The sequence below is a fragment of the Chiloscyllium punctatum genome, chromosome 2 (assembly GCF_047496795.1).
Source record: "Chiloscyllium punctatum isolate Juve2018m chromosome 2, sChiPun1.3, whole genome shotgun sequence".
NCBI classification, from domain to species: domain Eukaryota; kingdom Metazoa; phylum Chordata; class Chondrichthyes; order Orectolobiformes; family Hemiscylliidae; genus Chiloscyllium; species Chiloscyllium punctatum.
This window is the reverse complement of record NC_092740.1, coordinates 104,950,524-104,974,683: the sequence shown is the minus strand read 5'-3', so window position 1 is coordinate 104,974,683 and position 24,160 is coordinate 104,950,524. Positions and strand designations below refer to the sequence as shown.

The window sequence follows — 24,160 nt, the reverse complement described above, 5'->3', positions numbered from 1 at the left end:
AATTAACAGTCAGTCATCATTGATTGCTGCATTCTCTGCCTCCACCAATCAGGGCCCACTTGCCAACCTGCATAAGTTCTGATGACACTCGTTCTTTTTTCCTTCCCGTCATCAAGTCACTGTTTATCTACTTGTGCACAGTACACTGGCTCTGGCCAGCCAGCTCAGAGTCAGAACTGAGGAGATTCAATCACCTGGTTTCTTTTTTCCTTTGTCTTAATGCCTTGCAATCACCTGTTCAGAGATGTTGTTACACACCTCCTTATCTGTCAACTGCGGCTTCCTGATCAGACCAGATTAACAGCCCCAATCAAGGAAATTTGATTTTATTTAATTTGACTTATTGTCACGTGTACTTAGTACAAATACTCTCCAACACCATCTTAAAACACTTAAAATAAACCAAATCTCAGAATATAAAGCCAGAAAATTAAAACAATAAAGTTCATCTTAACATCTTATGTCAATAAGTGCTTTGGAACCGCTCCCACTTCCAGCTCAGCCCTTGATATGGATGGGCTCCTCCTCTCTGATGCCTCAAATCTCTGCTGCTAAATCAACTAAACTGTTGCAAGTGCACTATGTCACGTGGCCACTGGGAGAAACAGTCACAAATCTCTGGTGCCATCCTGCCTCAACCCACCCCAACATCATGAGTTCACACCCTGGAGCATCTCAGAAGAAGTTCATTCTCTTTTTCAGGCTGGAAAGGCATTGAGGCAGCAACATCTGATATGTCCATCTCAGACTCTGAGCTATCTTCAAAGCTTGACAGATCGGGAGAACACATGGGTTCCAGAACAGTCAGAAAGGCTGCCAAAGAGCTGGGCAGGTTTTGATCCATGTCGAGAGTGTGGTGCTGGAAAAACACAGCCAGTCAGGCAGCATCCGAGAAGCAGGAGAATCAATGTTTCGGGCATAAGCCCTTCGTGAGGAACGAGGCTTGTTGATCAGGGCTGAGAAATAAATAGGAGGGGGTGGGGGTGGGGGAGGTAGCAGGGAAAGCGATAGGTGGATGAAGGTGAGGGAGAAGGTGACAGGTCAGGGGGGCAGTGATGGACAGGTCCGAGGGCCATGCTGAGTTGAAGGCTTGGGACTGGGATAATGTGGAGGGAGGGGAAATGAGGAAGCTGCTGAAATCCACAATTATCCCATGTAGTTGCAGGGTCCCAAGACGGAATATGAAGCTCGGGGTGGAGGCAGACCAGAACTTGCATGCCGATGTCAAAGTGGGAGGGTGCGTTGAAGTGTTCAGGCGGTGGGGTTGGTGGATGCAGATGTCCCAGTGATATTCTCTAAAACAGTCTGCAAGCAGGTGTCCTGTCTTCCCAATGTAGAGGAGACCACACTGGGTGCAACGGATATTGTAGATGATATTGGTATAGGTGCAGGTGAATTTCTGATGGATGTGGAAGGATCCCTTGGGGCCTTGGATAGAGGTGAGGGGAGTGATATGGGCACATGTTTTGCATTTCTTGCAGTGGCAGGGAAAGGTGGCAGGACTGGGGTGTGGGCTGGTGGGGGTGTGAACCTGACGAGGGAGTCACGGAGGGAATGGTCTTTTCAGAATGCCGATAGGGCTGGGAAGGAAATATATGTCTGGTGGTGGAGTCCGTTTGGAGGTGGTGGAAGTGGCGGAGGATGATGTGTTGTATGCGGAGGTTGGGTGAGGTGGAAGATCAGGACCGGAGGCGGGGGGGGGGGGGTGTGGTGGGGGTGGTTCTGTCCTTGTTGTGTTGGGAGGGATGAGTTTCAAGGGCGGTGATGCGTGAAGTGAAGGAGATGCGCTGGAGGGCATCATCAAACACGTGACAAGGGAAGTTGAGATTGTGGATGGAGGATGTCATCTGGGATTTTGAGGTGGAATTGGTCGTCCTGGGAAGAGATGCAGCAGAGGCAGAGGAATTAGGACTAAGGGATGGTGTTTTTATAGGAGGTAGGGTGGAAGGAGGTATGGTCTAGGTAGCTGTGGGAGTCAGTGGGCTTGTAGTATATGTCTATGGTTAGTTGGTCGCCAAGATGGTCCAGGTGAATTTGAGGTCAGGGTGAAAGGTGTTGACAAAGTTGATGAACTGTTCAACCTTCTCATGAGGGCACAAGGTGGCGCCAATACAGTCATCGATGTAGCAGAGGAATAGGTGGGGGATGGTGCCAGTGTAACTGTGGAAGATGGACTATTCCACATATCCAACAAACAGGCAGGCTAGCTGGGTCCCATGTGGGTGCCCATGGCTACCACTTTGGTTTGGTTTGTTTCCACACTGTTTGTGAGTTTGCAGCTTTCATATGATCCATGTTCAGCACCATTATACCTTCCCAGACTTTATATGTCCCTGGACATGACCTCGCATCTACCATGCCTCTTACCAATGCAGGTCTATTCCTGTGGTTCCTGCACCAAACTTCATCTCTTTAAGTAAACTGTCCATCTCGCTTAGGGGAGTCCTGTGTCCAGTATTGGTGTTCCTGATGCTGTTTCAGCTACCGGCCTAACAAGTCTACACCAACCCTCCAAAGAGTGATGAATGAATGAACTTTTGATGAATGAACTCTATGCATGTTCAGCCACTTTCAATGACTACCATCCACAATGAATACCAAAAAAATTGAGTCCATGAAAGGACCTCCGCAGTCGATGTCTAACCAAGTCCTGGGTTTATCCAGCCATTCCCATGAATGTAAGGGAGCTGCTGAGCTGTAATTTGTGTCATTGTTGGCATGCTGGGCACTGCCCCACCAATGTAGCTATGTCTACAACCAATCCTGGCCGCCAAATATAATTTGTTGCCAACATCTTCATTTGGGAACACCTTAGATGACCCTGGTGCAGGTTAGCCAGTATCTGGCTCAGGACAATCACTTTTGCTCCATAAAATAATATGCCGCTCTTTACTGTGATCTGGTCTGTCCGGGTGCAAAAAGGTTTCAATTCTGGTTGCGACAGCCCTTTGGATTTCCCCATTAAACCAGTTTTGTGAAGACAGGATCTTTCTGCGCCCAAAGTCTGAAATTGTCTGCTGAGTCTGGAAGCGTATCCAGAAAGTTTAAAACTATTACAGACTCGTATAATTGCCGTATGGCCTGTAGTGTATCTCCCAGGTGGTGCAATGCATCTGCATTCACTACTTGACCTCCCAGATAATGTTCTAATTTGTAATTATAAACACTTAGTACAAGAAGCCATCGCTGAATGTTGTCCAAAGCCATGAGAAGCACTGCCTTGTGCTCCTTAAGTAGCTCTAACTGTGGTTCGCATTTATTGTAAATTTCGGTCTGTAAAGTTAATGGTGGAACATTCTGACTCCAAATATGATCTCCAAACCTTCCTTCTCTATCTGGGCATATTTATGCTCTTCATTATCCAAAGTCCTGAATGCCCACGGTCTTAGGTGTTCCTCTCCATTGGGCTACTTATGGCATAATACTAGCCATGTGGCATTATGATACCAAGTTTTATTTGGGACCATAGTGTGATAACACCTTATAGAATGGTAGCTGTTTCTTTACTTCTTTGAAAGCAATGGTTTAGCTACACAGCTATTCCCAAGGTTGACTTTTTGTTAAAAGTTGATGCAAAGGTGCCAGGATGGAGGCCAGGTTATGTATGAACTTTGCATAATAATGCACCACCGATGGAAAGACCTGAGCTCTGGCACAGACGTGGTAGTGGGGGCACCTTTGGTCACCCTCACATTATTTTCCCAATGGGTGTAATCCAGTCTTGTCGACTCCGTAGCCCAAATAAGTCACTGGGGTGCCTGGAACATAGCCCTCTCTAAGGCATACGCCTGCCTGGGAGAAACATCAAAGGACAATGTTCAAATTCTCTAAGTGCTTGTTATTGATCTTCCCTGTTATTATGACATTATCTAGATAAATGACGATCTGGGGCAGACATTGTAAAAGGTCTCCATCGTCCATTGAAATATTGCACAGGCTGACATACCAGAAATGGCAGTCTTATATATTGGCACAAACTCTTATGGTATTAATTGTATCATACTTCTGGGAATCCTCATCTAACCGCATGTACGCAGGGCTCATGTTCAACTTCATGAAGGGAAGCTACCCTGCCAGCTTTGCATATAAATCCTCTATGTGAGGCATTGGGCATTTACCCAGCTGTGAGAAACATTTGTTTAAATTCCCCACAAAAGCGAACCAGCCCATCCAGCTTCATGGTCGGTACAACTGGTGCTGCCCATTCCGCAAACTGTACTGGCTTGACGATTCCTTCGCTTTCCAACATTCTGAACCTATTTTTGCCCAGAAGACAATTGGCACTGGACGGGCCTTGCAGAATTGTGGAATTGCTACCTGAACATGCAAGGTGGCTTTGTCCTCTTTAATAGTCTGTAGACCTCTCTGAAAAATTTCTGGCTATTTAATTATGACTTCACTCAGACAGCCATTTTATAATCGAAAAATACTGAATGAATCTGTGTGAATCTTTCTGAACCAATTTTTACCCATAAAACTTGGGACTTTTACTATAATTAGTGGTAACTGAAACAGTTACTTCTCACAAAGAGACTGGAATCTAAGTTGTACCTGTAATCTGTAAAGGATCACCGGTTTCAGTTCTCAATCGAGCTGAGGTCTTGTACAAACCTAAGGATTGGAATCCAGGGCAAACTTTGTTAAAGACAGATTCTGTGATCACTGAAATGGCTGTGCCTCTATTAAAACCAGGTGACCATTTAACCAGATGTTTATTTTGATTGGTGCTGATTTGAATGTTGCTGAGCAATATAATGTTCCAAAACAGATGTAGGCAGATTTTCCACGGTTTACGTTCTCCTGGATACTGGCTTATGAATTCTCTTCTCAATTTAGTTCTATTGGGGCTCTTTTGCTGTCTCAAGTCTGCATACCACAGCAACTACAGTACCTTGCTGACACAGATGCTGAAGAAAGTTTTAACCATTTGGTTGAGGCTTGGGTTTTTTTTCGGGGTTTTCTCTAGATCAGCCCAAGGGCTGATCTAGAGCCTCTCTGCTCAGGATATGCCCTGCATGAGGCTAAGCAATTACCTTCACTCAAGTGGTGTTCTCCAAGTTCAGTCAGACTGATGAGTGAGCCCACTTCCATCAGAATGCCCTGCAACACATATGGTCTACTTGCCCTATAGTCCAACAGTAAAGCCAGTCTTAGTGCCTGTTTGAAGGATTTAGCTAGTCATCACTTTTGCATGGTTACATCATTACTGTCACACACCAAATGGTCTCTCTGCATCTCATTAAGCATTAAACCAAAGTCACATGCCTCTGCCAGTCAGCTTAATCTAGTCAAAAGTCCTGGTATAGATTCCCCTGGTTCTCAAATTATCAATTAAAACCTATAGTGTCTCAGAATTAAAGACCACTTGGAGTTGTAATATTCCTGAACTAAATCCATCAACTTTTGAAAGGTTTTAGTATGTGGTGCCTCAGGAAAAGTTAAGTTCCTAATAACCAAAAAGGCTGCAGGTCCACAAGCTGTCAGCAGTATTACTCATGGCTTTTCATCTGCCCCAAAGTCATTTGCCCAGAAAAAAACCCTCAGAAACCCCTCAGTTTTCCATATTCTGGGTGCACTCTTTGATGGCAGGATAAACAAGGCAAGCTTCCCGAATAATGGCATGATGTCAGAAATGCTTAACCTAACTCAAAGACAACTGTTGCAAGCACATTTCTTCAGGAGCGTGCTTTTTATCTTGTCGCAACTGAAATAACTCCACAGAGGCATCACCAACTCACCTTTTATTTACAAGTGGAGAATCCTTCACACTGATCCAGCTGTCTCAAAGTCAGCTCTCAGAGTGAGCAGAATGCCTGACACTCTTGTGCTTATCGGTTTGCCAGGGCTCCCTGAATGGTCCAGATTAACAGCCCCAATCAGGGAACTCATATTCTATCAGGTCCATCTGGCTGACCTTCTTACAATCATTATACTCATCTATTGGCACCTTAACTGCTTCAAAGGAGATAATGTTAGAAGAGGACTATGAAAACCCTGATATTAGCTACAGTTGATTATCGTTTTATTTTAGGAGGAATGTAAATATATTGGAGGCAGTTCAGAAAATGTTTACAAAACTAGTATCTGCAGCTGGAGGGGGTTGGTGTCAGGTTTGTCTCATGGGAAATGTTTGGAAATGCTACGCACACAAGCTTAGAAGAGTGAAAGGTGTCTTCATCAAAATATAGAACATTCTGAGGGTTCTTGACAAGAATTTATAGAAGTCTACAGCACTGAAAAAAAGCTCTTTAGCCAAATCATTGAGGAGAAAGTGAGGACTGCAGATGCTTTTTTTTTCCCTGAAGAAGAGCTCATGCCCGAAACATCGATTCTCCTGCTCTTTGGATGCTGCCTGACTTGCTGCGCTTTTCCAGCAACACATTTTCAGCTTTAGCCAAATCATGTCTGTGCTGGTAAAAGAGCAATTACCTAACCAGTAATTTTATAGCACTTGGCGCATAATCTTAAATACCTTGTCATCAAAAGTGCACAACTAAGTGGAGTGGATGTTTCTGTAATGGAAGTATCTAAAAATCTAGGTCACTATTTAACCCCACATTTAGAACATAGATTTTTACTCTCTCTCTCTCTCTCTCTCAAGTGGTACTGAGCCTTTGGAACTCTCTTCCTGAAAAGGTGGTGGAAACAGAGTCCTTGAATATTTTTAAAGTAGAGGTAATTTCCTTTTCAACAAAAGCTCTAAAGGTTTTCAGGATGTTTGGGAATGAGAATTTGAGATTATAATCAGATCAAAAGTAATCTTACTAAATCGTTAGACAAGGCAGCAAGGTGAAATGGTCTATTCATGTTCATAATCAAAACGTTTGTTTTATACATTCCTACTTCTTTCTGTGTGTGTACTTAAAAGTGTACATTGAGTTTGACACCAGACTCAAGCAGTGATATGACCTTGAGGTGAATCACAATGACAGGTACAACGTTGAGACCATAAATACTGCCCAGTTTTCACACACTGAGAATTGTGCAGATGTTCTGAGTTTGCAGAGATCCAAAACAAAGCAATTAAAACAAAGCAAATGGTTACTCCATCGAAGTATTCATTTTAATACAGTTATTTCTCACATATGTGCAAAGTAATTATGACAAAAAAGAGATGACAAAACTTTTGGCATCTTATAAAGCTTTTAAAGTGTTTAAAGGCGAATAAAGGAGGGCAAGGCAGGAGCAGCGCTAGGTATATCTCAAAATGAAGTTACAATTGTGTGCCAAACAGCATAACCAACAAGAGATAGACAGAGTTATAGAATCCCACAATCAATCGATCAGATCTAAGTTCTGGCTAGCAACGTTTGGTGGTGGACATTGAAGCCCTTCACCCGGTGTACATTCTATGTCTTTGCAACTCCAGTTCCTCCTCCAAGTGGAACACTGACTCAGCAGCCAAGGGAGGATGGTATAGGGTAATCAGCAGGACATTTTCCTTGCCCATGCTAGACCTGATGCTATGAGACTGGAATGTTGAGGACTCCCAGGGCAACCCCTCCTGACAGCAGACCAATGTGCCACGATCTCTGTTGGGTCTGTCTGCTGGTAGGACAGAACATATCCAGGGATAGTCATTGTAGTGTCTGGAACATTATCTGTAAGGTATGATTCTGTGAGTGTGACTATGTCAGGCTGTCATTTGACAGTTTTCTCAATTTTGGCAGTGCCCAACAGATGTTGATAAAAAGGATTTTACTGTGTTTACAAGACTGGGTGTGTTGTTGCTGTTGCTGGTGCCTAGGTCAGTATTGGGTGGTCCATCTGGCTTCATTACTTTTCCACTTTTCTATTCTAAATGTTTTAGGCATGTTTCAGACAGGATCCAGTGGTGCATGTCACAAATAATTAAAAGGGGAACAGACACATACACAGCAAACATATAAAAACTAAATTAAAATATTATTTCCCGCAGTGATGATTCATTTCAGTCCCTGTGGTTTACATTTGTCATAAAAAGCCTGTACATGTTGATGGGCTTCACGCACACTCTCAACATGGACAGCCAAACATGGACATCACCTTGGAAAATGTGTCAGCAATCAGGTGCCATGACACCTGCACATAGCCTACTGCATTGACCTGTTAATGACTATGTTGGCCTGCAAGAAGCTGGCCTACTGGTTTGTAAAAGTCAACCATATTGCTCTGGATCTGGAGTCACATGTAGGACAGAACAAATAAGGAAGGCAGATTTCCTTACTAAAGGACATTAATGAACCAGGTGGGCTTTTATGGGCACAATTACTGAAACAAGCTTCCAAATGAGAATTAATTAAATTTAAGTTCCACCAACTGGAATTCAAACTCATTTCTCCACAGTATTCATCCAGGTCTTCAGATTACTATTTCAGTGATATTATTATTGTGCTACCATCTCCTAAATTATCTGTATATTACTCCCTTTTTGCATACAAAAATGGTTGGGAATATATGACCCCACTTGACTACAGAGCTTCCCAAAATAGAAGGAAATCATCGTAACTTTTGTCTGAGAATTAGTGATGAAACTGCAATAGTAGTGGATGTTCAGATAAACAGTGGTGAAAGAAAGCAATGCTACTCACGCACTATCACAGCAGCTGGAATATGTTGCTCTTCATAGTGAGGGAAGAGGATAAGCTTGGGAACGTAGAGTGTGTTATAAAGCCAAACAAAGGTGATGATGCTGACACAACACCAGCCCTGTAGGTCGTAGACTAAGTGAATTTGAAGCCCCATCACAGAAAGGTTGTTTCACTGGCCGGTAGCTGGAATTTAATCAATCACGCCTGCAAGTCCTGCTCAGAGAGAAAAATAGCATAAAAATACCCACATTTACAAATATTCCATAAATAAAATAGCTTTCATTTGTGTGCAAATTTTTATTATTCAGCATTAAATATCTCTTTCATTTATATCGAGTTCCAGTTGCCCTGTTACATGAAGGAAAGGGGTCAGAAGAGACTCACCAGGATGTTGTCACGAATGGAGGGTTTGAGTTATAAAGAGAGATTGGATAGGCTGGGAATTTTTCACTGGAGTGGAGGAGGTTAAAGGGTGACCTTATAGAGGTTTATAAAATTATTAGGGGTATAAATAAGGTGAATAGTAAGTAACTTTTCTGTTGGGTGGAGGATTTCAAGAATAAGGGGCATATTTTTAAGGTGAGAGGAGAAAGATTTAAGAAAAGACATGAGGGGCAATTCTTTATTTTACACAGAGAGTAGTTCAGTGTGGAATCAACTTCCAGAGGAAAAGGTGAAGGCTTGCACAGTTACAATGTTTAAAAAACATTTAGATAAGAATATTCTATCAACAAACACATCGAGTTAGACCTCATCTACCAACCCCCTGAGAAAAAGAACAGGAAATGACATCACCACAGGAAATAACATCACCAACCCAAAGAAACCCAAACATATAAATAGAAAGCAGCAATCATGTACAGTGCCCACTGAAGATTTTACCTAGTAGGGTGATGAAACATCTAGAAATGAACCTTCCAGCTCAGCGAGCAAACCTAAATCCAGAACCTCAATCTGAGCTACAAATCTTCTCAAACCTCCCTAACTTTTAACTTCATGACTAAGAAATGTTAGGAGGTGGGACTAGTTTAGAATATAGCACATGACAGCACAGCCCTTCGGCCCTTGATATTGCGCCGACCTGTGAAACCAATCTGAAGCCCATCTAACCTATACTATTCCATTCTCACCCATATGCCTATCCAATGACCACTTAAATGCCCATGAAGTTGGCAAGCCTAAAACTGTTGTAGGCAGTGCATTTCCCACCCTTACTACTGTCTGAGTAAAGAAACTACCTTGACATCTGTTCCTATATCTATCACCCCTCAATTTGAAGCTATGCCCCCTCATGTTAGCCATCACCATCCTAGGAAAAAGGCTCTCGCCATCCACCAGATCTAACGCTCTGCTTATCTTATATGTCTCAGTTAAGTCACCTCTCAACTTTCTTCTAAATACAGCCTCAAGTCCCTCAATTTTCCTTGTAAGACCTTCCCTCCATACCAGGCAACATCCTAGTAAATCTTCTTTAAACCCTTTCCAACGTTTCCACATCCTTCCTATAATGCAGTGACCAGAACTGCATGCAATTCTCCAAATGCAGCCACACCAGAGCTTTGTACAGCTGCAGCATGACCTCGTGGCTCCGAAATGTGATCCCTCTATAATAAAAGCTAACAGACCGTATGCCTTCTTAACTTCCCTGTTAACCTGGGTGGCAACTTTGAGGGATCTATTTACATGGACACCAAGATCTCTCTGCTCATCCACACTACCAAAATTCTTACCATTCGCCCAGTACTCTGCATTCCTGTTACTCCTTCCAAAGTGAATCACCTCACACTTTTCTGCATTTGCCACATCGCTGCCCAGCTCTGCAGCTCATCTATGTCCCTCTGTAACCTTCAACTTCCTTTAGCACTATCCACAACTGTACCAACCTTAGTGTCATCCACAAATTTACTAACCCATCCATCTACTAACCCTCATCTTGGTCTTTTCTTAAAATGACAAACAGCAGTGGACCCAAAACAGTTCCTTGCAGAACACCACTAGTAACTGAACTCTAGGATGAACATTTCCCATCAACCACCACCCTTTCAGTATCCTTTCAGCTTTCCAATTTCTGATCCAAACCGCTAATGCCTCCATATTTTGTGCAGTAGCCTACCATGGAGAACCTTATCAAATGCCTTACTGAAACCCATATACACCACATCAACAGTTTCACCCTCATCCACCTGTTTGGTCTCCTTCTCAAAGAACTCAATAAGGTTTGTGAGGCGCAACCTATCCTTCACGAAACCATGTTGATTATCCCTAATCAACTTAGTTTAGTTTGGGATATCAGGCAGGTGGGACAAGTTTACTTTGGGATCATTGTGACACAGATGATTGGACTTTATGATTCGATGGTCCTTCCAACAAAGGTACAAAAAGCAGACATTAGAATGTCCAATAAGTGTTTTTGCTTTAAATCAGTGTATAGTAAGGAAAAAATTATACAAGTTTGCAATTAGCAAAAATGTAGAGGCAATTACTGGGGTGAGAATTAACAGGGTGTACTGGAAAGCTTGTCCATACTGAAAATGAAGAGGTCCACATGGTCCATTCAATATCATCACCTTTGGTGGGCTTCATCTCCACCTTCCCACCAGTCCCATGCTGCTCAATTCTTCAAAACACCTCTCCATCCCATCTGTAACCTTCTTTTGGCTGTAGAATTTCAAACATTCATTTGCTATAAGATTCTTATTTAATCCTGTATCAATGCTGTAGGGAGTCTAATCTAAATGCATAAAACTAGATGTAAATTGGTTTAGCTCCAGTTGGTTCCACAACATTTTAGTGCATGGAAACTGATCTTCACCTCAAGTACACACCAGTACTCGTCAGCAGCAGTGCCTAGACAGCAAACAGGAGTATGAACCCAGGCTGAAGACATCCAGAAATACCAAATCCAACAGATCTACATCCAGCACGCTCACTTCTCCCATGTGAGAAATGAGTTCAAGATCACATGAAAAACTAAGAACAAAGAACAGCACAGGAACAGGCCCTTTAGCCAGTCAAGACTGTGATAACACATGACGTCTTTCTAAACAAAAAACCTTTTGCCTCTGCAGCATCTGCATCCTATTATTCCTTGCCTATTCACATATCTGTCAAGATGTCTCTCGAACGTTGATATTGAATCTGCTCCACCACCTCTTCTGGCAACACATTCCAAGCATTTACAACCCTTTCTGACATCTTGTTTCAACTTACTCCCTTTTACCTTAAAACTGTGCCCCCTTGTAATTGACATTCATACCCTAGTGAAAAAGACTCCAACTAACCATGATGCTCATAATTTTGTAAACTTCGACCAGGTTCTCTCTCATCCTTTGACATTCAAGTGAAATCAAACCAAATTTGTCCACTGCCTCCTCATAGCTAAAACCCTCCAAACCAGGCAACTTCTTGATATACCATTTTTATATACTCTCTCCAAATCATTTCCACATCATTTTGGTGACTGGAGCTGTACACAATATTCGGAATGTGGACAAACTAAAGTTCTATGCAGCTGAACATGAGAGGAGCTAATTTTTATACTCTATACCTGGACCAATGAAGGCAAGCATGCCGTATGATTTTATAGATCGTCGTTTGTGTTGCCAGTTTCAACGAACTATGGACCTATATGCCTAGATCACCCTATATGTTGATGCTACTAAGAATTCTGCCATTTACTGTATACTTCTCTTCTGCATTAGATCTTCTAAAATACATTACTTTGCATTTGTCTGGATTAAATTCCATCTGTTATTTCTCTGCCCAAGTCACCAGTTCACTATCCGCACCTCCTCCAATCTTTGTGTCTTCTGCAATCTTACAAATCAGGCCACCTACAGGCTCTTCCAAATCATGTGTTTATTTATTTATATCAATTAAAAACAACAGAGTTCTCAGCACTGATCCCTGTGGAACCTCCCTGGTCACAGATCTCCAGTCAGAAAAAGACCTTCCATCCTCCTCTGCCTTCTATGATTAAGCCAGTTCTGTATCCATCTCACAGACTCATTGAGAATCCCCTGTGTCTTCACTTTTTGTGTCAGCTTGCTATCAAACGCCTCATCAAAGGTGTTGCTAAAGTCCATATAGACATTTACTGCCCTTGTCAATCATCGTATCACTTCTTCAAAATACTCAATCAAACTTGAAAGATGCAATCTTCCCCATACAAAACCATATTGCCTATCATTAATAAGTCTATATCTTTTCCAAATGTGAAGAAATTCTAATCCTAAAAATTCTTGCCAATAAGTTCCCCCTCATTGGCGTAAGGATCCCTGGGCTGTAATTTCCCAGATTACCCCTTTTGTCCTTCTTAAACAGAGAGTCATAGAGTCATAAAGATGTACAGCATGGAAACAGACCCTTCAGTCCAACCCGTCCATGCCAACCAGATATCCCAACCTAAACTAGTTCCACCTGCCAGCACCTGGCCCATATCCCTCCAAACCCTTCCTATTCATATACCCATCCAAATGCCTTTTAAATGTTGCAATTGTACCAGCCTCCACTACTTCCTCTGGCAGCTCATTCCATACACATACCACCCTCTGTATGCCCCTTAGGTCTCTTTGATATCTTTCCCTTCTCACCCTAAACCTATGCCCTCATAAGTTTGTAAACCTCTATAAAGTCAACCATCAGCCTCCAACGTTCCAGGGAAAACAGCCCCAGCCTGTTCAGCCTCTCCTCATAGCTCAAATCCTTCCTGGCAACATCCTTGTAGATCTTTTCTGAACCCTTTTAAGTTTCACAATATCTTTCCCTTAGGAAGGAGACCTATTCCAACAGTGGCCTAACCAATGTCCTGTACAGCTGCAACATGACCTCCCAACTCCTGTACTCAATACTCAAACAATGGAACAACGTTGGCTATTCTCCAGTCAATGGCTTTGTACACACTGACTGTGCAATTTAGGAAGTTAAAATGGTAATTGCAAACATTTACATTGCTTTAAATGATAATGAATGTTCAATTGGATATTGAAATCCTGGTTCCATTACTCAGCTTTTCAAAGCTCAACAGTGCCAATACATTGGGCCATTTTATTAAACCTGAACAGCAATAATAGTTTATCTTTAAAGGGTTGTTCTCTGATGCTAACAATCTCAGCAACTTGTGTTTGAAGACGGTTTGAATTTTAAAGATGACAGCAGTAGGGAAGGGAGGACACATGCTACGTTTAGCTCAGTTCACAGCATTCTTGCCCCTGAGGGCCGGACAAAATGCTAAAAGTATGGCATTAATCCCTGTACCAGTAATTCATAGAGGGTACAACTTTGCTTATCTCTCTGTTGAGAAAGGTGCCTATGGGTATATCTCAAAGAGCCTATACAGCACGGGAACAGACTCTTCGGTCCAACTCGTCCATGCCCACCAGGTATCCCAAATTAATCTAGTCCCATTTGTCAGCATTTAGTTCATATTCCTTTAAACTCTTTCTATTCATAGTCCTTGTGAACTACATACATATATGCATGAAGTTGCGAGATCAAACCTTGCTCCAGAGACTTGGAACAAATAGCCTAGGCTTCACTAAAGTGCAATGCAGGGCTATATGGTCAAAGTTGTTATGTTATAAAAAATACTAAACCAGATGAATGTGAGACTATTTGAAGATGAGCAGGGGAAAATTCCTCTGATGTCCTACCAATAGTAATCTTCCAAACTACATCTCAAAAATAGATTATCTCACTGCTGGGACCACCACTGGCTTCTATCTCTTACATTACAGTTAACAAAAAATGTAAACATATAACTCGATTCCTGAAAACTCCACCACCAATAATTGAAAGACCAGGAGTGTCTCAGTTCTCATGTCTCGTGTTATGAAGGAATCACTTTTAGAAAATCTCAAGAAATATCTGTGTTCTTCAAAAGTAAGACACTCAAATAAATCAAGAATGATATGGGAATTTCAGAGATTTCAGGCCCTCTACTACTGTACAGACCAATAACCATATGCGTGAGAAGCATCTGAATACTTCTGTCTTTCACACTTTCACAGGATGGGTGTGTTGTTGGCAAGGTTACCATTTGTTGTTCATCTCTAATTTCCCTTGAACTGAGTGCCTTGATCATTCATTTCAAAGGGCAGTTACAAAGCCAGCCATTTTTTTGGGTTTGGTGTCACATGTGTGACGCACCAGGTAAGGATGGCAGATTTCCTTCCTTAAAAAAACATTAGAAAGCGAATGGGGTTTTTACAACAATAAATGCTGGTCTTGCGGTCACCTTTACTGAGACTCACGTTAAATAAGAGAACTATTAATTGAACTTAAATTCCACAAGTTGCTGAAGCCAGTCTTGAACCCATTAGCCCAGAACATTAGACTGAATCTCTGGCTTATAGTTTGGTGAGTGATATGGTCACCTTGCAACACCACTTTTGATGAAGACAAAGAGGTAATCCATAACCTACTGGAGGACAAACAGTGGCACAATGGGATTTTCCTCATTGAAAGTTTATCACTAAACTGGCAGTTTTGCTAACCAAAAGCATCTGCAGGACTCTCCATGATACATACAAATTTGCTGATGACACTGGGATAGTAGTTCTGAAGAGGACGCAAGGAGATTACAAAAAGGTACAGATTGATTAAGTGAGTGGTCAAAGATGTGGCAAATGGAGTATATTGTGCAAAAATGTGAAATAGTTCATTTTGACAGGAAGAATAAAAAAGGAGTATATCATCTAAATAGTGAGAGACAGCAAAGTGATCTGGGCGCCCTCACACATGAAATCAAACAGTTAGTATGCAGGAACAAAAAGTAATGAGGAAAGCTAATAGAATGTCATTGATTATTGTGAGGGGACTGAATACAAAAGTAGGGAGGTTATACAACAGCTGGAGAGGGCATTGGGGAGACCATATCTGGTATACAATTCCAAATATTGTACACAATTTCAGTCATCTGATGTCAGGAAGGACCTGTGTATTCAAGACAATTCAGAGAAGTGCACTAGACTAATAACTGGAATGGGCAGAATGTCTGAGGAGATGTTAGACTTGTATCGGCTGGAGTTTAGAAGAGTAAGAGGCAATTTGATTAAAACGTAACATTTCAAGCATAAAACATAAAATGATGGTTCTTGACAAACATAGATATGGAGAGGATGTCTCCTCTGAGAAGGGAATCTAGAATTAGAGGTCACTGTTTCCAAATCCCATTTGAAACAGAGGTTAGACAAATTTATTTTCTCTCAGTGTTTTGGGTCTTTGGAATGTTCTTCTTGAAAACATGGTGGAAGTAGAGTCCTTGAATATTGTTGTTAAAGCAGATAGATTTTTATTAAGCAAGGAGTTAAAATGTCATTGAGTTGGCAGGAACATTAATTTGAGGTTCTGATCTGACCATAATCATTTTACTGAACAGCAGAGCCAGCCTGAAGGGCTGACTGGCCTACTCCTGATGTATGCTGGCATTTAGGAATGGTTAGTGGTGGTCAATGTTTGCAAATTGGAAATAAGTAGTCGCTTTGCAGAGCAGTATAGGGTTGAAAGTACAGCTGAAACCTGAAACCCACAATGTTACCTGATGCTCCCACAATGTGTGCTGGTGAAGGACCTGGTGACATGAACAGCATGCTCTGGTGACCCCTGCACTGTGATCTGACAATCCTGCAGTGTGACCTGAAACCCTTGCAGTGTGACCTGATAACACCATGGTCTGACTTGATGACCCAGTGTAACATGATGATTCTGCAGTTTGACCTAACGATCACACAGTTTGACATAATGATCCACAGTGTGACCTTTAACTCGTAGTGCGACCTGAAGACCCCACAGTGAGACTGAAACCTGTAGTATGACCTGACGATGCTTGCATTACAATCTTCAGTTTGACCTGAAGCTCCCGCAGTGTGGCCTGACTATCTGTAGTGTGCCCTGATGACTCTGCAGTGTGCCAAAAGATCCCAGTGTGACCTCTTGAATCTGCAATGTGACTTCAAGCCCCGCAGTGTGATATGAAGGCCCCAAACATGACCTGACAAATTCAAAGAGTGACCTGAAGACACAAGTGTGAACTGATGACCTCACAGCGTGACCTGAAGACCACAGAGTGTGACTTAACACCCCCACAATGTGATATGAGACTCTAATATGTGACCTGAAGACCTCACAGAAGACCTGAAGACCTGATGATGCCACACTTGACCTGATGACCCCACAGCATGAACTAAAGCCCTCGGAGAGTGACCTGATGACCCAGCAGTTTGACCAGATCGCTTAAGGGTTTGACCAGATACAGGGTTACTTAACGACCTTGTACTGTGACCTGATGTATAATGTGACCTGACGGAGTTGCAATTTGACATGACAACCCTGAAGTATGACCTGAAGCCCCTAGCAATGTGACCTGATAACCCTTGCAGTATGACCTGATGATTCCCTGCATTGTAATGTGACAACCCCAGATGTGACTTGAAGCCCTCGCAGTATGACCTGATGACCCACAATCCCGCACTGTGACCTGACAACTCCATAATGCACTGAAAACAACAAAATCTGGAGATCACAGCAGCTCAAACAGCATCCATGGAGAGAGACCAAGCTAATGTTTGGAGTCTAGATGACTCTTCGTCAGAGCTAATGATGACTCATCTAGATTAGAAACGTTAGCTTGCTCTCTCTCTATGGATGCTGTCTGACCAACTATAATCTCCGGCTTTTTTTTTGTTCTCAATACAGATTCAAGCCTCTGCAGTAATTTGCAACCCCATAATGTGACTTGAGGCCCCTGCAATATGACTGGACAACCTCTGCAGTGTGACTGAAACCTTCGCAGTGCAATCTAATAACCCCACAGTTTAACCTGAAAATCCCATAGTATGATCTCACAACCTAGCGGTTTGACCTGACAATCCTACAATGTGACTTGAGGCCCTGGCAGTTTGACCTAACAGCCCCGCAGTGTGATCTGATGATTTGTAGTGTGACCTGATTACCTGTAGTATGACCTGACGACCCTGCTGTGTGATCTGACAATCTACAATGTGACTTAGCAACCCTGCAATGTGACCTGAAAACCCAGCAATTTGACAATGACAACCCTTGCAGTGTGACCTGAAGCCCTCACACTGTAACCTGACGACCTTGTGCTTTGACGTGACAGCCCTGCAGTGTGAACTAACAATCAATGGTTTGATGTGACAACCCCAAAATGTGACCTGAAGCCCCTGTCCACTGTGTCCTGACTTTGTTTCTTCCATCTCTCAAATCACCATCACATCATCCATATTTGCGCCCCACACCTTTCCACTACCCCTTGAGGCAAAAGTGCTTTGTTTTCAAACCAAATGTTTGGATCCGCAGCCTAGCTGTGAAATCCAGATTGCTTTGCTCTTAGAAATATTTGAAATAGTTTACATATTGATGGTGCTATACAATAATTTTATGTACCAATGTAAATAGCTGCACATTTTTGCACCTTTCTACCACCTTCTTGCCTACACACTGACCTGACAACATATCTTTGTTATTGTACTCTTTTTGCAGCTTACTGTCCCATCTCAAACAATATAAAGACTCTCAGTCCCATTAAATCACAGTAGACTACAATAGATGAGGTATGTCTTCTCTATGTCTTATGAACACTGCAGGGACAATAAATGAGTTGTAATTTTGTTAATTTTAATTTGTACCTTGATATCTGTCACAGTGTCATTTTAGAAGAGTTCAAAGGTTGGGAGATTTGTAGCTCGGGTGCTCAGTGTTGTGGTTCTGTTCACCGAGCTGGGAATTTGTGTCACAGACGTTTCATCCCTTGTCTAGGTGACATCCTCAGTGGTTGGGAGCCTCCTGTGAAGCGCTTCTGTGATGTTTCCACAGATTCAATCAATAAGCCTGGACATCGACCAGGACCCAATATACCGGCCACTGCAGCGGACAGCTGGAACTGACAACCGGCAGCGGCAGATACAAATCACTATAAATGCCGGAGGAAACATCACAGAAGCGCTTCACAGGAGGCTCCCAAGCATTGAGGATGTCACCTAGACAGGGGATGAAACGTCTGCCACACAAATTCCCAGCTCAGCGAACAGAACCACAACATTTTAGAAAAGTGGCACCCTTCAACTCTTGTTTGATTCGGGTTCTTTGATTTAATTTAAAAGAGCAAACGGAGGCCCAAAGACTTAGCCTTGTGGTACCCTAGTTGTGAATACTAGGAAACCCATAAGTGACATTCTTTCTTCTTCTCATTTACTGTTTTTACTGCCCACACATTTGGCATATTTCTTGACCTAATGTCTAGATCATACTCAATGTCTGCTGGAACCATTTCCATTTGTGCAATCTGGTGTTTTTGAATTGGAGTAGGTCACCTAACTGCAGCAGAGCTGAAACTACCATTGTCCACATTTGCATGTTGACAGTTTATTGAACGGTGTATTTTACAGATCCAAACCTCCATCTGCCATAGACTATAAAATCAAGTGGGGTTTTATATCATAGAATCCCTAGTGTGGCAGCAGGCCATTTGGTCCATCAAGTTCATACCAACCCTCCAAAAAGCATTCTACCCAATCCCTGTAACCCTGCATTTCCCATGGCTAATCCATCTAACTTGTGCACCCAACCCGAATCACTCTTCTTTCTGCCAGGGAGAGGGTGAGTAGGATGCAAAGGTGTAACCAAGTTGGTCAGAAAGTGAACAAAAGTAAGAATGCATTGATATCTATAACCATCTGAAAAATGCAAACACATGCACAATGGAGGCATATTAGCCTCAATGTTAACACAGCAATGCAGCAGGGAACTGCCAAAAGTGAGCATTTGACTTACAACATCATTTAACATGTCTGATTTTGACAGAATTACTGCAAGATTTAAATTATGGGTTTTGGATCACCTCCACAGGTACCCTTTATTCAAATATGCTGGCATCAAGCAATTTCCCTTCAACTATTTAAAGGACCAGTTCAGAGTAAAGAGGCTAAACTTTGAAATTTGGAACATAGGAAAGGTGTCTAAAGTTCAAAAACATCCACATGGTGCATTGCCTTTCACTCTGCTTTATCAAATGTGCTTGATTCAGTGCACTCCTCACACCAACTTTCATTAGTGCCTAATCTCCTGTTTAAAGACACATCCTTATCCTCCTCAGATCTTCACCTCTGCTAACTATGGCACCAGTTATCCCAAGTCCAGAGTGTGGTGCTAGAAAAGCACAGCAGGTCAGGCAGCATCCAAGGAGCTGGAGAATCGATGTTTCGGGCATAAGCCCTTCATCAGGAATCCAGCAATACTGCCTGACCTGCTGTGCTTTTCCAGCACCATACTCTCGACTCTGATCTCCACCATCTGGAGTCCTCACTTTCTCCTGCCGGTTATCCCAATCCTCATGTAATCAGCTAACGGCATTTTCAGCCCCCCCATTCCCTGCAAATGTTCTCAAGTGGCACTGTAAATGCATTCCTCAATGCATGCCAGTATCAATTGTTCTTCCCAATTTTTATCTTCACTAGAGATTGTTATCTTCATCCTATGCATGTTGTGTGTGTCAGCACGTGTATATGTTGTATATGTGATATCTGTGTATGTATGCATATTTGTGCACAGTGTATTGTGTGTGCAGGTGTATGGTGTGTGAGTGGATGTGTGGCATGTCTGAGTGGATGTGTAGGGTATGTGAGTGGATGTATGTGCTGTACTTCCATAGTATCCATATGCATGTGTGTGAATGCACGTGTGGTCCATGTCTGTATGTGAGTATGTGTGGTTTGTGTGGAGATGTGTATATGGTGCCTGTGTGATCCATGTGTGTGTTGTGAGTCTGGATGTGTATGTATGCATATGCACATGTGTATGCATGTGTGTGTTGTTTGTGGTCGGTGTGTGTGTGTGTGTGTGTGAGCATATACATGTGTGGTCTGTGTACATGCATGTATGTGTGTGCTTTAAGTTAGGCATGTGTTATTGCATGTGTATTTGAAGAATGGGGATGGAAATAAAATACCAAGGCCAGAATTTTACAATTTTTCAGCCAGATTATTCATCTTTTTCACTATAATTGAACCAACACAAGGCAGTGATTACTAACAGAAAATATTTGCTGCATATACCAGTGTGATTATTTCCCACGTTTCATCATGCGTGTTTACTACTTACAACTGAAGATGAACTAAAATAGTAAGACAAGTCAAAACTTTAAATTCAACAAATATTTAGTTTTCATGGTGAAAATCTATTAAATTCCTGCGTTTGTCTGCTCTGAAATTTGATTAAGATATAACATATTGACAACATAAACAAAGTTTCATTTCTCTAGTTGACCTGCTGAAATTGCACTGTTTCAAATCCTTTTTATGAAATGCAGACAACCTGCTGCTGCTGCCTCCAAGCATTTGGTCTGTGTAAGGAAAAGAAGGAGATCTGTCTTTGCCTCAGATCTGTGCAAAGGAAGTATATGCTGTTAATAATAGTTTGAACAATACCCACACCACTGTTGATATATGTCAGACAGTTCACAACCTAATGCATGCATGAAGTATAAAGTATGAAGCACGACGGATGAAGCATGAAGGATGCGTGAAGATTTATGTAACAAATATTTTGATGTTGTCACGAATTGTGAAGGCTGTTAAAAGTGCATACAGAATCGACAGATTTATAAATAATGGCACTGAGTTTAAACAGTTACTGAAACACAGAGACAGCGCATTAAAATAAAGCTCTCTTTGCAATCAAACAGTCAAAGCGAATCAGGCAGGTGGTGCAGGAGTACCCTGTGTACCAGTCACAAATCTGTTTTCCATTTTGAAAGCTGAAGGTGTTGGTTCCTCAAGGGAATGCATATCGGTCAAAGCTTCTGGCACTACAGCAGCCTGTTTCTATAGGAAGGAGAGAAGAAGAAAGCACGCGCAATAGTGATAGGGGATTAATTAGTTAAGGAACAAACATGTGTTTTCTAAAGTCGCAGGCATGACTCCAGGGTGTGCACTACCTCGCTGGCGTCAAGATCAGTCACTGGGATGGCTGCACGGCATCCTGAATGGGGAGGGTGACAAGATGAGGTCATGGTATACACTGGTACTAGCAATAGAAGTAGAATGAGGGATGAAGTTTTGTTTGAAGAATTTAGGAAAAAAATTACAGTGGGCTTTGACCCAAATTTTAATTCCTCTCTGGTCACATTGGAGGTGCCAAAGGACCGAAGGACAACTAATGTGTTTGTAATTTTCAAGAAGGGTGTTAAAATAAATCAGGGAATTACAAACCAGTGGTGTCATAGCAATGGTAGGAAAACTATTATACAGCTTTCTGAAGGAAAGACAGACTAGGTTTAATCAGGGATAGTCAACAATGGCTTTGTCAAAGGAAGGTCATGCCTAACAAATTTGATTGAATTTTTCAAGGAGGTGGCCAGCTACTTAGATGATCCTGCAGTTGATCTAGTTCATGTGGATTTCAGCAAAGCCTTTGACAAGGTCCCTCATGGGAGGCTAATAAAGAAGCTAAAGGCACATGGGATCCAGGGTAACTTGGCAAGTTGGATCCAAATTGGCTTAGTGATAAGAGACAGAGGTTGGCAGTAGAAAGCTGTTTGTATAAGTCGAGCTGGTATCCAATGACATTCCAGAAGATCGGTGTTGGGTCTCTTAATGTTTGTGATACAGATGAACAAAATAAGTGAGGATGTGGGGAGGATGATAAGTAAGTTTGCGGATGATACAAAGATTGCCTAGGTGGATGACAGTGAGATAGAGAATCTTAGATTACAAGACAATGTAGTTCAATTAGTCAGATCAGTGGCAGATGGCATCTAATCGTAATAAGCCTTAGGTGAGGCACTTTGGAAGAAGTAACAAGACAAGGGAGTGTCCCGACATTCAATGAATGCCGGGACACTACTAGGCTCAATGGAACAAATGGATTTTGATCTTTGAATGCTGCTGAAGAGTTTAATAAGATATTTAAGAAAGCATATGAGGCACACGTCTTTATCAATCACAGCAGAGATTATAAGAGCAGGGAGGTTATGTTGGAGCTGTTTTTTTTATTAGGGCACTGCTGGATCATTGTTTGTAATTCCAGTCACTGCACTACAGGAAGGATGTGATTGCACTGGAGGAGGTACAGAGGAGATTCATCTGGATGTTCCTGGGGTGGAGCAAATTAGTTGTGGAATAGGGCTGTTCAATTTTAGGTTGTTTTCTTTACAACAGAGAAGGCTGAGGAGAGACCTGATTAAGATATTCAACATGTGGAGGGGCACGGCCAAAGTGGAGAGTAAGCAGCTATTCCTTTTAGTTGAACAGAGGCATAGTTTTAAATTGAATGGCAGGAGATTTACAGGGGTTTGGAGAAAATGTTTTCTAAACCCAGATAGTGGAGGGTATCTGGAATAGACTGCCTGGGAAAATGGTACAAATGGGAAACCTCATAACATTTAAAATGCCACTTGAGCACTTGAAGTGTCATAACATTCAAGGCTTCAGACCAAGGAGAAAGTGGGACAATATAGATTAAAAGTAGTTTTTGTTGGTGTAAAATTCATGGGACAAAAGCTTTCTGTATGATTCTATAAAAAGCATTAAATCTTTAGGTTAGACCCTGGAATGGTATGTATTTCAAATTCAGGATGTCACATTTCCAACAGAACTGCCAGAGCTTTATGTTGAACGCAGCAGAGATTTCACTGATGGGTCACACTCACTCTCTACATAATTGAACAGACAACACTCTGTGTTTACATTGTTGAGGCAAACATGTATACAGTATTGAGACAAATACCCTGTGCATGTACAGTACAGAGTTATATATTGTCTATGCTCTGTGCAGAAATGAACACTTTTTAAAAATTGATTTATGGGATGTGGGCATCTCAGTCTGAGCCAGCATTTATCGCCCATCCTTAGCTTTCCTTGTGAAAGTGCTGGTGAAGCTGCCTTCTTGAACTGCTGAAGTACATTTTCTGTATGCTATTAGGGAGGGAGTTCTCAGATTTTGATCTAGCAACAGTGAAGTAATATCAATATATGTCCAAGTCAGGTTGGTGAGTGGCTTGCAAGGGGGGAGCTGATGTTCCCATGTATCTGCTGCCCTTGTCATACTATAGAACATAGAACATTACAGTGCAGTACAGGCCCTTTGGCCCTCGATGTAACGCCAACCCATGGAACCAATCTGAAGCCCATCTAACCTACACTATTCCATGTTTATCCAATGACCATTTAAATGCCCTTAAATTTGGCAAGTCTACTACTGTTGCAGGCAGTGCATTCCATGCCTCTACTACTCTCTGAGTAAAGAAACCACCTCTGAGATCTGTCCTATATCTATCACCCTTCAATTTAAAGCTATGCCCCCACGTGCTAGCCATCACCATCCAAGAAAATAAAACTGTTACTGTCCACCCTATCTAACCCTCTGATTATATTATATATCTCAATTAAGTCACCTCTCAACCTTCTTCTCACAAATGAAAACAACCTCAAGTCCCTCAGCCTTTCTTCATAAAACCTACCCTCCGTACCAGCCAATATCCTAATATATCTCCTCTGAACCAAAGCTTCCATATCCTTCCTATAATGCAGTGACCAGAACTGTATACAATACTCCAACTGCAGCTGCACCAGAGT

At 42.1% G+C, this 24,160-nt stretch overlaps 1 protein-coding gene across 5 annotated transcripts in view; it reads right to left on the bottom strand.

Annotated features, from left to right (window-relative positions):
* Positions 1–24,160, bottom strand: part of zdhhc21 (zDHHC palmitoyltransferase 21) — a 135,726-nt gene that overhangs the window by 99,710 nt on the left and 11,856 nt on the right. For 3 of the 5 annotated variants that reach the window (XM_072586900.1, XM_072586902.1, XM_072586901.1), the window contains exon 2: positions 8,571–8,783. The exons of the other annotated variants lie outside the window; for them this stretch is intronic. In XM_072586900.1, coding sequence (XP_072443001.1) covers positions 8,571–8,724 — 154 coding nt within the window. In that variant the 5' untranslated portion in view covers positions 8,725–8,783. The remainder of the gene's footprint in view (positions 1–8,570; positions 8,784–24,160) is intronic. 5 annotated transcript variants of the gene reach the window in all.